The sequence below is a fragment of the Triticum aestivum genome, chromosome 3A, assembly GCF_018294505.1.
Source record: "Triticum aestivum cultivar Chinese Spring chromosome 3A, IWGSC CS RefSeq v2.1, whole genome shotgun sequence".
In the NCBI taxonomy this organism is placed as follows: domain Eukaryota; kingdom Viridiplantae; phylum Streptophyta; class Magnoliopsida; order Poales; family Poaceae; genus Triticum; species Triticum aestivum.
Window position 1 is genome coordinate 649832615 of NC_057800.1, and position 12959 is coordinate 649845573.

Consider the following 12959-nt stretch of genomic DNA (forward strand, 5'->3'; position numbering starts at 1 on the left):
TAGGAGGGCTCTGGCTCCTCCTCCCGCTACACCTCATCCATGTAGGCGAACATCTCCTCCTTCGATGCGTGTTGTGCCTCCATCTTCAACTGGCGACGCCGTCTCGCCTCCGTATTCGACCCCGAGCGGAGGGAATCGAGGATTGTCCGCTGCTCCGCCTGCAGATCCACGTCCTTGGTGTCCCTCACATCCTCCTTCTCCTCCTCCAACTCCTCCTTCAGATCCACTGCATCCAAAGATAGCCCCGCGGTGATCCGGCCTTCGCGCCTTGTCCGGATCTGCTCAAGGAGCTGCAGCGGCGCTCCGGCGTTAGAAATGGGTGGCCCCTTATCTGACGGCGTGGGGGACATGGCCTCTAGTAGTGGCGGACGGGGAGTCGAAAGTGGCTGCAGTGGCAAGCGGGCGGAGCAAAATGTGGAGCGGTAGTGTTTCGGTGCCGGCGATCGGCTTAAATAGCCGGGCTAGGTACTACACGGCCCGCCGGAGTGGCGACATCGGTTCGACGGAGTAGACGAGATTCGGACCGCCGGGTTTTCGGACGATTTCGCATGGAACCCCGATGTCAGTCCGACGTGACGGGCGTGTTCGGATGCATTATCATATTCACCTCATATTTGGGCTGCATACGAGGGGTACCTATCAACTCATGCGTTTGAAGTCCGTTTGATGCCCTCGGGTATGCCGGAATTTGATGACCGAGCTATCCGCCCGGACGTTCGAAACGATTTTGAGGTGCCGGCTGTAAATGATCTCAATCCCAACATTTTGCAACGAGATGGACGAAGTATTACCGGCCGGCCGGCCGGCGAGGCACAACCTTACCTTGGACGCCACACTAATATATGCATGCTGCAAGTGATCATGAACATCCAATCAACGAGGATAAAGCCTGCGTTGACGGTTGACGCCTGCCTTAACTTACCACCGACGCACGCAGGGAAAATGCGGCCGAGAGAGATCTCAAGAGCGGAAGGACGAAACAAGTACTACTACTGCTACCGGGGATGGACCGAGTGGCCCACGGGATGGGAAACAGACAAGCCCCCGAAATGGGCAGGGAGAAAATTGCCGCTGCCGCTGATGACGACGACGACGGAGGAAGCCTCTCAAAAAGCTTTCTGTTCGGCACCACGCCACGCCATGCATCCCCGTCCCAACCGTGATCCAATAATTTGGAGAGCACGAACCCCTCTTGCGCTTGGCCTTATCCTCCACCAACCTGCCTTGGCCTACCCTCGCTTGCCCAGCCAGCCTCAACCTCTGGAGGTTCAACCCAAACTCGGAATCTATCCACCAATAATAACTAAAAAAATCAACACAAGTCGATTTCATGGGCGCCGAAGCAGTTTCCACTTTCGACGAGGGCGCGCCGTAGAAGAACACACGTAGGGCCAGTTCTTTTCGCCCTATAACTCTGGAGAATTGCGATTCTGAAAACTGCCCACAGAATTGTCTGTCCAGTTTTTTTCTGTAATTCTAACCTGTTATTGTTGTATGAGGTCGCTCGGTCTGGCTGGCCCAGTGACATATTGGCTGTAACTAGTTAAATGTCCGCGCGTTGCTACGGGCAATAATGTAACTAAATGATCAAGCGGGTGATTAAATAACATGGATGAAGTCTATATAACATTTGAGAGTGGCAACTTATATACCGCAAGGCTAGTGCATAACTCGGTGGTTTCCTATCCTTAAACGTGTCGAGGTAGTAGGTAATGAAAGTAAACCAAGACATGGCATCCATTCTCTATTTTAACTTAAGGTCCATCCGCTCGATAGTATTCTTTTTTTTTTTTGAAAGACGCTCAATAGTATTCTGACTCAAAGACAAACTTAATACCACAAACCTATCTTATAACAACCATATTTCAACAATTTCATTGACCATTCATTGAAAAGTTATTTGATAGCATAATGCTGTAATTTCTCCTTTGCACCGCTCCATATCATCCTCATCTTTGCGTTGTTCAAATGTAGCCAAGAGGGCCTCAGCCTGCCGGGTCTCCTCTTTAATACACCCACCTTCAAAGTGCTCCACCGTGAAATACTAAAATGCAATTTGGCGTCGAACCACATCCTTTTTTTTGAATGGAACACTCGTATTCCATTAAGGCCCAGTTAAATAACAGGCCACCAAATGGTTTACATCATCATGGAACACTCGTGAAATACTAAAATGCAATTTGGCGTCGAACCACATCCTTTCTTTTGAATGGAACACTCGTATTCCATTAAGGCCCAGTTAAATAACAGGCCACCAAATGGTTTACATCATCATGGTAGCTCACGTCCCAATTCCCAAGTAGCATGGAAACCGTGGCTTTCCCCTGCATCGTTTGCTGCTAGCAAATGGGTACCTGATTACACGCCCGAGGGCAAAATTCAACTCAGTACTGAATAAAGGACAAAGAAAACATGTATTTGATCTCTAAGAATAACTGACCAAGGCTTGAACTGTTGCAGGCATTGAATTTCACAGCCGCAATCAGGTTCCTGCAATCAGTTTCCAAAACGATCCTTCCAATCCCCCTCTGCTCGGCTAAAAACAGCGCCTTTTTGACCGTGAATGCTTCGGCATGCATAGCTTGACTCTGCTGTCCAGAAGCGGCAAAGTCACCTTCATGATCACAAGCTGCTACACCCTACCCTCCTTCAGAAGTGCTTTTTGAGTAAGCTCCATCACAACTAATCATCAGTCAATCCTCTGGAGGGGGGCTCCATTTCTGGCTAGTGCTTGGGGCGGCAGGTTCCTGTGTATTAACTTGGCTTTTCCATTCAGTAGCATGCTGCCTCACAAGAAACTGAAACTCCTCTGTCAGCTTGCGTTTTTAGTCGGAACCACGTTCAACATTGAAATAAACAAACAGTACTGCTGTAAAACAACACCAAGAGTTAGCTCTTTCACCTTGTTAGACAATCCCATGAATCCAAGTATAGTATTATATCAAATCCAGAAGAGTGATGATAAATATACTTATGTATGGGACAAAAAAGATACAAACCTCTTTCCTCTCAAATCCCGTTAAATGCAACACTTGTAAATGTGAAAACCCCATATAATTAATGGAGAGTGATGAAACACATGTATTCCTTAAAACAAAATTAATTTACTTCAGTCTATAAATTAGCCTACTCTATTTTACTGGACAATCTTATATCCTACATTATTATTTTTTCAGGGAATAAAAAGATCCAATAAGATGTTAAACAGTGCCCATACAAAAGTGTGTGAAACAATTAGCTGAACATGGGTCACCGCCTCACCGGTCTTAATTCAGTAGGGTTTGCTTGAGATTCTTCTCACGTCCATATGCAGGACATAGGGATACATGATGTATTGTTGCTACGTTTCCCAAAACAGAAGCATGTGAAAGCAAGCTACATGCATACTCTTGTTAGGATTTTTTAGATAATGGTGCAGAGCAGGCACACCAATAAAAAATGTAATCCCTCTAATGCCTAGCATAGTAGCATAGCAGCCAAAAAGGAAATCTTTCTAATGCATATGATCAAAATAAACTGAAGAATAAGCACAGGGTTATCATGTCCAATAAATCTGCATCTTTACAAAGTCTTCACCTACTTTTTCCCAAGGAGATCCAGTATCCAGGGACTCAAGCAACATCCACATGTGTGATGCAATACTTTCTCCTCAATGCCAAAATGTCATCGACGTTGGCTAGAGGACAAGAGGATGACGGCGCGCTGAAGGAGCATCTGAACGGTCCAACAACCTTCATGTGTGCACATCGTGAGGAACCTTAGAAAATCAAGGAATAATCTTATATTAGATCACATCCATGCCTTTTTAAGTAAGGGTCCACATGATCAAGGGCTTGATGTTTTGCTTTATTTTGAGAATTTCTAGGTTATATATTAGTCCCAATGAGACAACGATTCACAGCTCAGGCTAGCATATAGGAATCAGAGTGATTGACATTGACACCCACAGATGGGGTATAGGTGGAGATGAATCTATGATACTTATACTGCAACCAAATCCAATGCCATGCTATTTATTTTTGAGTAACTTGGACAATGTGGAGGAAAAGCACAGCCTTGGGCATCAGACATATCATTATAATCATGAACAAAATAGCAACCTAATTGGTATGATAAAAAAGAAACAAATTTGTAGGAGAATCCAAATCATGATTCAAACGTGCAGTAGAACACTTCTTGCCTGATAGTTTTCTGCCTTTCCCTGGCTCCTGTTCTCTTGTGTGGTCTATAGCCAATCTCTTCGTGCCTCCTGCGATTGGGCAGAGAAAACTGTGATGTGAGATCACAGAAAGTGCTAATACTGTGATTTGATAGATCAGGCTAAGTAGGTGTGAGGAACAACAGGTGTGAGAGACAGCCTAGCGAACTGATTAACGGTCGAAGGCGACGCTGACGACGATCTGACCCTAGCTTTGTTCAGACGGTTTGGAGGTACTCGGGGAGCAGCGCATACCTGAAGGGGGCGGCCGTGGAGCGCGTCGATGGAGAAGAATGTGTAGCATGTGGCGCTGCCGCCGGCGAGTATAAGCAACGCGTAGCTCGCGGTGCACTTGCAGCTGTCGGCGTCTGAGCAGATGCGAGAGGGGGGTCTGAGGAGACGACAATGATGAGATTGGGAGGGGGCGGAGGAGACGGGAAAGGGGCGGCGGAGGGGAGGTCGTGGTGGTAGTGGCTGCGGCAGCAGAAGGCATCCGAGGCATTGGGGCGGATGGCGGCGGCAGCGGCCAGCACGGCATATCGGAGTTCCATTGGCGGAGGATGGATCTGGATGGGCCTGGAATGGAGAGCCCAAGGATTTTTCTCGAAAGAATACGAAGAGGGTGGCGGGCGTGGTTTTGCAAAAGTGTCAAAGCTCCCACCGGATGCGTTAGATACAGATCGGACGGTCGAAATCGCTAGATGGCAGGCACACCATCACCACCAAGTGGGTCTTTTATAGGAGTAGAGAAGAGATTTGAGTCCCCAATTGAGTTAGTAGTTCAAACCGAATAGTTTTTCTTTTGAGGGTCCGGCTAGAATTGCCAGAATCGCCGAGTTTCACGATTCTCAAACACACTAGCAATTCTGATAATTCTCGGATGATTCATGGGGAAGAAACGAGTCAGAATTGAGCCAAAAGAACTGGGCCGTAGTCCCACCAGGCCACCACGACTCGACTGCTGCGTCCGGGCCCACGGTCAGGGACGCGCACAGCAGTACTGGAAGAAGAAGCACCGGCCGCTTCGTTCTCCTCTGCCAGCCGGTGCGTGTAGTATGTGTAGTTACGCGAGGAATCAATCGAGGTAATTACCCCGCGCGCGGCCTAATCAAAGCCCAAATTTAAGAGCCATTGCTGCACGCAACGCAGCACGCCATACCTTTGCCTCGCCATACCCTGCGTCCTCTGTGTTCTTCTCCTCCTCCCGTGGCACCGCAGCCGCAGCGGCAGTGCTACAGTGCTAAGCGGCGGGCGTGCGGGCGTGCCGTCAGGTAATGGAGGATTTTGGCCCTTTTCCCACGGGCTCTGTAGCTGTTCTTGGGCGGTTTCAGTTTAGAGGGGGGGCGCCAGTTTTTCTTGGCGCCGAATTCTCTGCAATGCCGCGGGGTTTTCGTGGATGCATTCCTTGCTCAAGTCCCTCTTGCTATCTTCGCCCAAGGATTATCCTTTGCACGTCCTCTGTTTTGCTTGGTTGGGCGGCGAGTGAGGTGAATTTCCTGCAAATTTGTTGCATCCTCTGCTGATTTCTCACGGTCCTTTCGTTTCTTTCCGTGCGGGTTCTTTTTTTAGGAGAAGTTGAGTTTCGCATTTGCAGCTTTTCCAGGGGGAACACGCGGCGGTGGTGTTTCGATCCGGTTCTTGTGTTCGCCAAAAAGTCCACTCTCTTTTCAGTTCAGCGCAGCTTTTGCCGCTCTGCAAAAGTGGCACTAATTTTTTTTTCTCAGTTCATCTATCTTTTTGCCTTCTCTTTCCTTTTCCATGGTAAGTTGAATTTTAGTACTCTCTCGTTTTCCCCTCGTTTTATGATAATAAATCGATAAAAAAAAGTCGCATTTTGCTGCAAAGTAATTCCCCTTTTTCAGTTCGCCAAACGGCAATTATGTTCTTCAGCCCTCTTTCCTTTCTTCAAGTCTCTTTACTGTTCCCATGGACCGGAAATTGCGCGCGCAGTACCCCAGATGCAATCTTCGGGCCTTTTCCCCTTCGCCCCGTATTTTAAAAATCCTTTTCTCGGGTGGAAATTTTGCTTCATGGACAGGCCCGAGTCGGCCTTTCTCTGAATTCTCTGAATCACAAGAGATTTCCGTATCTCTCTTTTACTTGGCCTCTGCAACTGGTTTGGGTAGTTGGCATGTGATGTGAGCGAATAATGGCACGAGCTGGGTTGTTGAGAGGAAGATTATAGTGTCTCTGCCTCCATATGGTTCCGGGTCGAGGGATTCAACTGCAGCTCGGAAGGTGGGAATTTTATTTGTGTGTGGAATCTTGACCCCAAAGGAAAGGATTGGTGTTGGAACATGCGCTAAAGGTGGATGCTTCGAGCATAATTGACCTGCCGAATTAATTTACTACTGCTGCTTGGTTAGCTTCCACTGATGGAAATTCTCCATTCCAAGCCACTACCGATGCTGGATTCTGGCCTCTTCAGAAAGTAACACTACATGTCTTTTTCGCCTTCGGCTGTAGCTTGGTTACTTTTGAGTTCTTACTTGAGTTGCAAAATGTTTCTGAACACCTGTTCTTGCGTTCTTGTTAGCGGTGTTAGATGAGCGTTGGTGTGTTCTTAATCTTAGTTTGCAATATTTTTCCGTGTAGATAGAAAACGTCCACGTCCAGCAGGCTTCATTATTCATATTTTTAGTTGTTAGCATATCACAACGTGTTTCAGTTATGTTGTGTCATGATTTAATTATAACGAATTAACTTTTGCAGGGTTTACCAACAAAACTCTACCCAGCTATGATGAATTAGCCGGAGAATAATCGATGGCGACTGAGGTCAATCAAACTTTTTTTGCCTGGTCACAAGGAGAAACAACTGACCTGGGTGTTTCTGAGGTAAGTTTTCGAAGATATTCATACCCCGCGTAATTTAAATTATGTATACTATGTGAATCAACTAGAAATGCTGCATTTATTCTGAATTAGTAGAAAATAATATTGCAGTTCTGTTCCTGGAAAGAGTTTTTCCCCCAGCTAGTAGATTCACCTGCTTCTCTATGTTGTTTTTCCACTTTCCTCAGGGAGTTTCTGTATCCCAGACACTGAATCATGGTTCCATATCCTTCGGAAGATTTGAACTTGAGTCACTATCTTGGGAGAAGTGGTCTGTATTTAGTAATGACAAACGCCATGAAGAGTTTGTTAAGTTCAATGGTTTAGTAGCTCAGAAGAAGGCATATTTTGAAGAGTACTACAAGAAGATCAGGGAACTCAAGGCTTCACAGCAGCAAATTCAGCAAACTGAACTCACCTTGGAATACAGTGGTGATGGCAGTGATTCAAGCCAAACAGAAGATATGCCGGCCGAAGAGCTCGAAACTCCCACAGGATCTGGAACAATTGCCTATGATTATGTGGAAGGAGCTGCACATGAGACCACATCTGAACAGGGCATGCAATGCTACCATGACCATGAAGACGAGGACTTCCGTAACGAACTTTCGTCATCCAATCTTGTTTCAGAAGCCAGAATTTCACAGCAAACCGACCAGGATGGTAGAGAAAATGCTCTTGGTGGTAATTCAGATTCCACCGTTGTTGAAAATGCAGGTCTTGGTCATGATGGAGCAGCTTATGAAAATGCAAGGGCTCCTAGAAGAAATACTGACAAAGACCCCAGACTTAGATATGCTTCAATGATAATACCAAAATCGGTCAAAACCGTTGCAGGCAGCCCTCTGGACCGGACATCTGTTACTAAGGTAATAACACACCAAGCTTTGGTACATCACCCTCTGAAGTCTGAATCACTGCTGCTTTTATCTTGTTACTATGACAGTACTACTTGTCTGACCTTGTAGACCGATGATATGGCAGTTTATTTTGGATACTCTCTTTTTAATGCACAGTTTCTATCATACTCACTTTACTGCTTTTAGCTAGCTGCATGAGGACATATTTTGTGTTTATACGCCCAAGAGCCTGAATGTTTTGGTAAGTCATAACACATTTTGCCTGAACCATTTCAGACGCCTGGTTCAGTGAAGCCTAGCATGACTACAAACCAGAAGACCAAGACGAACAATGTCTGTAGCTCAAGTGTGGCATCACAGAAGATGGCCGGCACGGCACGGACTCGCGGGATTACAGAAAAAGAAGCTCTCGGGGTTACAGGTGTCAAAAGACCTTCCTCAGCTGCCGGGCGCTCTTCTATCGGAGAGAAGCATCCCATCACTAGGGCAACCGTTAAGAAGCCTGCTGATCTCTCCACCCCAGGACGCCCTTCCACTGCCGAAAGACGCCCTGTCACCAGAGGGCGTGCACAGAAGCAAGCCGCTGTCGCCACGCCATGCCGGCCCTCTACCTCTGAAAGACGCTCCGTCGACAGAGGAAGTGCAGCAAAGCGTTCTGATGTTGAGGGCACACGTCGGCCCTCTACAGGAGAAAGACGCTCTATTACCAGGGATAGTGTGAGAACTCCTAGCAAGACAGCAGGATCAAGTGTGGCACATCCAAAGGTTACGAAAACCACTGCGGTATGTTCCATCCTCTTCTCTCACCAGTGTTAACAGAACTAACATTCATCTGATAACTATAATGTACAGAAATTCATGCGGGTTTTGCGCTTATGTTTAACGTTGGAAGCGTAATGGTGTTAGATCTCACATGGCTTATCTCTTCATGCAGAGCACTCTGAAAAGGCCAGCCCCTCTGAATGCTACTACTAAAAGTACCAAGCCAGAGCCAAAAAGGTTAGTCCTGCCATCATGTTGACGCATTCTCTGAAGATTTGGCTTTGTCTTGTGGTTTTAATTCCGTTGCTTTTTACTGCCTCGACCAACAGCAGTATCAGAGGATCGAAAGATGCTTCAACAATGCACAGTCACTTAACTAGGCCAGCGAGAATGGACTTGCAAGTGGCTGGCAAACAAAAATCAAGGTGCAAATCTTGACGGTGTTACTGGAATGTATTATGAAGGCTGGTTTGACCCTATTTTCCTGACAAAAACTTCTCACTATGTAGCTCGGTAAACCTGCCAGCAAGGAAAATGCTGAGTTCCAGTGTTGGAGAAGCAACTTTTGCAAGGCTGAAAAAGATAGAGGTAAGCTTCACAAAAGAACGTATAATAGATCACTCTGCTAGATTGTGCATATTGCGATAGACATAGCCTTGCTCAAAACTTGTTCATGATCAATGTTGTTCCATCTGCCCTCAAAGCTTAATGTTTTTCCATGATTGAGAGCTGTGAATCCTGTGATAAATAACAAGGATGGTAGGTTCAACAACTAGTTATTAGAAGTAATTATGTGGGTAACAACTGATACAGTGGGTCCTGTTTGAATTTAGAGGGACAGTTTCTGTCTCCTGCTCATAAACCCTAGTAATACGGTCTGGAACTTGCTTCCAGTTGGCACATAAAAACAGAGTAATAGGTAATACCGATGAATGCGCCAGTTCTTTGTAGTACTCACACGGTCACACCTGAACTTTGCATAGTCTAAGTTTCCAGGCAACTAAACGTTATGATTCAAATGGGTCATTATCGTGTTGTTGACTGGCACTCACCACAATCTCTGCAATTATTCCTTCTGGGGATAATTATTACTGAAATGGGGCCATGAAGGTACTGGTCATAGCAATTAAAATGGACTTGCTAACGATCATGATGATCCTTTGTGTAGGGCATTCCGGCGACAGTGCAATCTCGAGCATCCACATCGAAGAAAACAACTCCTTTGCAGGCAGGAAACACCAAGTCCAGGGCACCAAACGTACGCCATTCTTTCGTCAGCACACTGTCCTTAACCATATTGACACTTCCCCCCACAATCCTGAGACATCCATTTATTCGTAGTACTATGATGTGCATCTTTATATCTGTAGAATACACGCTGACATTTTATCCACTCGATTTCGCAGCCACCGACACCGCCGCCTCCACCACGCCGTCCGTCGAGAACAACGAGCAAACCAACTGTGAGCGGCTCATCAGTTGGTGGAAGAAAGCCAAAGTAAGCTGCTCATCATGAACACTTTATTCTTTTATCTTGGTGTTTATATCGCATCATGAACACTGAAAAAGCCACCTTATGTCAGCACAAGCTACTCAAACACCATCCTCTTTTACAGTCTAACTCAGGCCATCTCACCCACCACCCAAATGTCCAATGCAGGGCCTCGACACCACAATGGCATTGATGCAAAGGGAGCATCCAAGCTAGTGGCCTGCGTAAACGGTGGATCTGCGGGACACCGTACGGTTACACGCATCTAAAAGCACTGCACGGGCTTTCTGCGCCATCCAATTTCATCGTATGATGTCTATGCGTATCGACCACTTCCATCAAGCACCCTCATCGACCTTCGTTCAGTTTCAAGAATATCGTCTGTAGCTCCTACATGTCTCATAAGTCATATATATCCACTGACCACTAGTGAATACGTACGTACTTAGCTTCGTCGTCCAAGGGACTTTTTTTTTTGTTTGCAGGGGGTCGTCCAAGGGACTTAGAACAGTGTATACTGTATATAAGATTAGCCGAAAACCTCGGGACAGGAAGAAATGTGGCATGTCCATGAACTCCATGTGTGGCATATATATATCACCATTGGTGCTGCAGTCGTACCGTACGTCCATGCCATGGGAATTGCATTTGCATGCGTTAGTTCATGAGAAAATAGAGACGGTGCCACAGCAGGTCCTACCGTGACGGCCAGTGGATCTTAGGACGCGCTCTTTTCCTCGCCCAGATCGGTCGTACGTACGAGGTTGAGGGCCGGCAGTAGGCGATGGTGCCATGCCATGGTAGTACCCCTGCACGCGCCTCGCCGGGGTTGCGAAGGGAAAGCCCCACGCATCCATCCATCATTACCCTTCGACAACAAGCCTGTGGAACGCCTCATCTCGTTGTGTTTCTCTCGGAAAAAGGATGATTGATCATCGTTGTAGAACTGTGAACCAGAGGAGAGGGGCGTGCACGTACAGCGTTGGATCGACCTACCCTTTTTTTTAGGGAACTGACCCTCTGTTGCCATGTACTCCATCCGATCCTTTTTACTCCACACATTAACTTTGTCTGAAATATAATATGAAAATATACCCCGAAATGGATCTAATAATAAATGTGTTGTTATGTGAATTAATAATTTTTTGTATAAACTTGATTAAAGTTGAATGAGATTGACTTCAGACAAACCTAATATGTTGAGTAAAAAGGACCGGAGGGAGTATCGTGGGCCAGTATTTTCTTAAGGCCGCCAAATATTGGGAAACAATCGCTTTGGTGACCCATCTGCCTATTTTTTTGTCAATGATTTAAGTCATTGTTTCAAGTCCATCTGTGGACGCTAAGGTTGGATGGTTTTTTGACACCGCCGCCTCGTGAAAAATACCTACCCGCTGCAGCACCTCCGCCTCCACCATAGATCGGTTTCCCTCCTCCGGCGGCCTTGCTGGTGGCGGGAGGGGTGGGGAACCCGATGTATGAGTGGAGTTCTTATTAACAATAGTGTTTTTAATAGATTGGTTTAGGGTTTTGGTAGTCATCATTTTCCTTGGAGATGTCATCGTCTACAATAAATAATCTTCATCCCTTCATTCGACGACGAGATCTTCTTCCCGACGTCAATGGTGGTGTTGGAAGATTAAATTTGTCTAGGTATGGTCCTTTAGCTAGCTATGGACAGAGATGCGTGGAAGCTTACTATCTATGTGCCAGAGCCATCTTAGAACAACTCCAATGGGATGACCCAAACGGACGGCGATTTCGTCCGTTTTTTGTCCGTTTGGGTCGGCCGCCCGCCCTGCGTCCGCTCTTTTTTAGATTTGGGCCGGCAGCGCGCCCAACGGGCCGACCCATATGTGCCGGCGTGGCCGGCTGGCCGCCCAATATTTACATTGATTTGCATTCAAACATATTGTCAAATAACATAGTTTTATCGAATAAAAATAGTATAGTTTTACAAGCCGGATACAAATAAAAAGAAATGTTTCACATAGTTTTGCAGCCGAATAAAAGAAGATACATCTATTGGTTGCCAATATGAGCCCACATATGCTCAACCAAATCATTTTGCAGCTGCACGTGGGTTTTCCAATCACGCATGTCTTCATGAAATTGGGTGAACTGTTCAAACGTTGCCGCTACTCCATGCTCAGGCACAACATTATCACCCTAAAATTGAAACCCTTGATCGTACAGACGTTTCGGACGCTCGTCTTATACGATCATATTGTGCATGATCACACAAGCAGTCATCACCTTCCACAGTTTCTGCGTGCTCCACGTATTAGCAGGATACCGAACGATGCCCCGTCGAGATTGCAAAACACCAAAGGCACACTCGACATCCTTCCTGGCACTCTCTTGCTCCTGGGCAAATCTTTTCCTCTTCTCTCCGACAGGGTTGGGTATTGTCTTACAATAGTGGTCCACTGAGGATAGATACCGTCATCCAAGTAGTATCCTTTGTCGTAGTTGTGGCCGTTGGCAGTAAAGTTCATCGGTGGGTTGTTGCCTTCGGCTAGCAAACACCGACGAGCGCTGAAGCACGTTGATATCATTGTGTGATCCAGCCAAGCCAAAGAAAGAGTGCCAGATCCAGAGATCTTGAGACGCCACGGCCTCTAGGATGACAGTACAAGCCCTGACATGTCCCTTATACTGACCTTGCCAAGCGGAAGGACAATTCTTCCACTCCCAGTGCATGCAGTCTATGCTGCCAAGCATCCCTGGGAAACCCCTTCTGGCATTCATCGCCAACAAACGGGTTATATCTTCAGTTGTCGGCTCTCTCAAGTACTCAGGGCCAAACACAA

General features: G+C 46.6%; 1 protein-coding gene and 1 long non-coding RNA gene across 7 annotated transcripts; one reads left to right on the top strand and one right to left on the bottom strand.

Moving 5' to 3' along the window:
- Window positions 1-1764: 1764 nt before the first annotated feature.
- LOC123062924 (uncharacterized) lies at window positions 1765-4799 on the bottom strand. The gene is made up of 4 exons (XR_006429958.1): window positions 4454-4799; window positions 3581-4249; window positions 2441-2869; window positions 1765-2354 (listed from the first exon to the last, which is right to left on the bottom strand). It is a non-coding gene; the product is annotated as an uncharacterized lncRNA (long non-coding RNA).
- A 352-nt stretch (window positions 4800-5151) lies between these two features.
- On the top strand, window positions 5152-10760 carry LOC123062923 (protein WVD2-like 7). 6 transcript variants are annotated; one of them, XM_044486615.1, is made up of 10 exons: window positions 5152-5282; window positions 6911-7035; window positions 7221-7901; window positions 8169-8675; window positions 8827-8891; window positions 8984-9079; window positions 9164-9242; window positions 9823-9912; window positions 10061-10152; window positions 10315-10760. In XM_044486615.1, the coding sequence occupies exons 2-10, from the start codon at window positions 6964-6966 to the stop codon at window positions 10337-10339; spliced, it is 1707 nt and encodes a 568-aa protein (XP_044342550.1). In that variant the 5' UTR covers window positions 5152-5282; window positions 6911-6963; the 3' UTR covers window positions 10340-10760. The 6 variants fall into 6 exon arrangements, with proteins under 6 accessions (XP_044342550.1, XP_044342552.1, XP_044342548.1 ...); XM_044486617.1 differs by having other exon boundaries at window positions 5224-5242; XM_044486613.1 differs by having other exon boundaries at window positions 5231-5469.
- Window positions 10761-12959: the final 2199 nt, after the last annotated feature.

Coding starts and splice junctions, on each gene's coding strand:
- LOC123062923 (XM_044486615.1), top strand. CDS start 6,964: ATGGCGACTGAGGTCAATCAAACTTTTTTTGCCTGGTCACAAGGAGAA. Junction 7,036..7,220: donor CTGACCTGGGTGTTTCTGAG/GTAAGTTTTCGA, acceptor CACTTTCCTCAG/GGAGTTTCTGTATCCCAGAC. Junction 9,913..10,060: donor CCAAGTCCAGGGCACCAAAC/GTACGCCATTCT, acceptor TCGATTTCGCAG/CCACCGACACCGCCGCCTCC.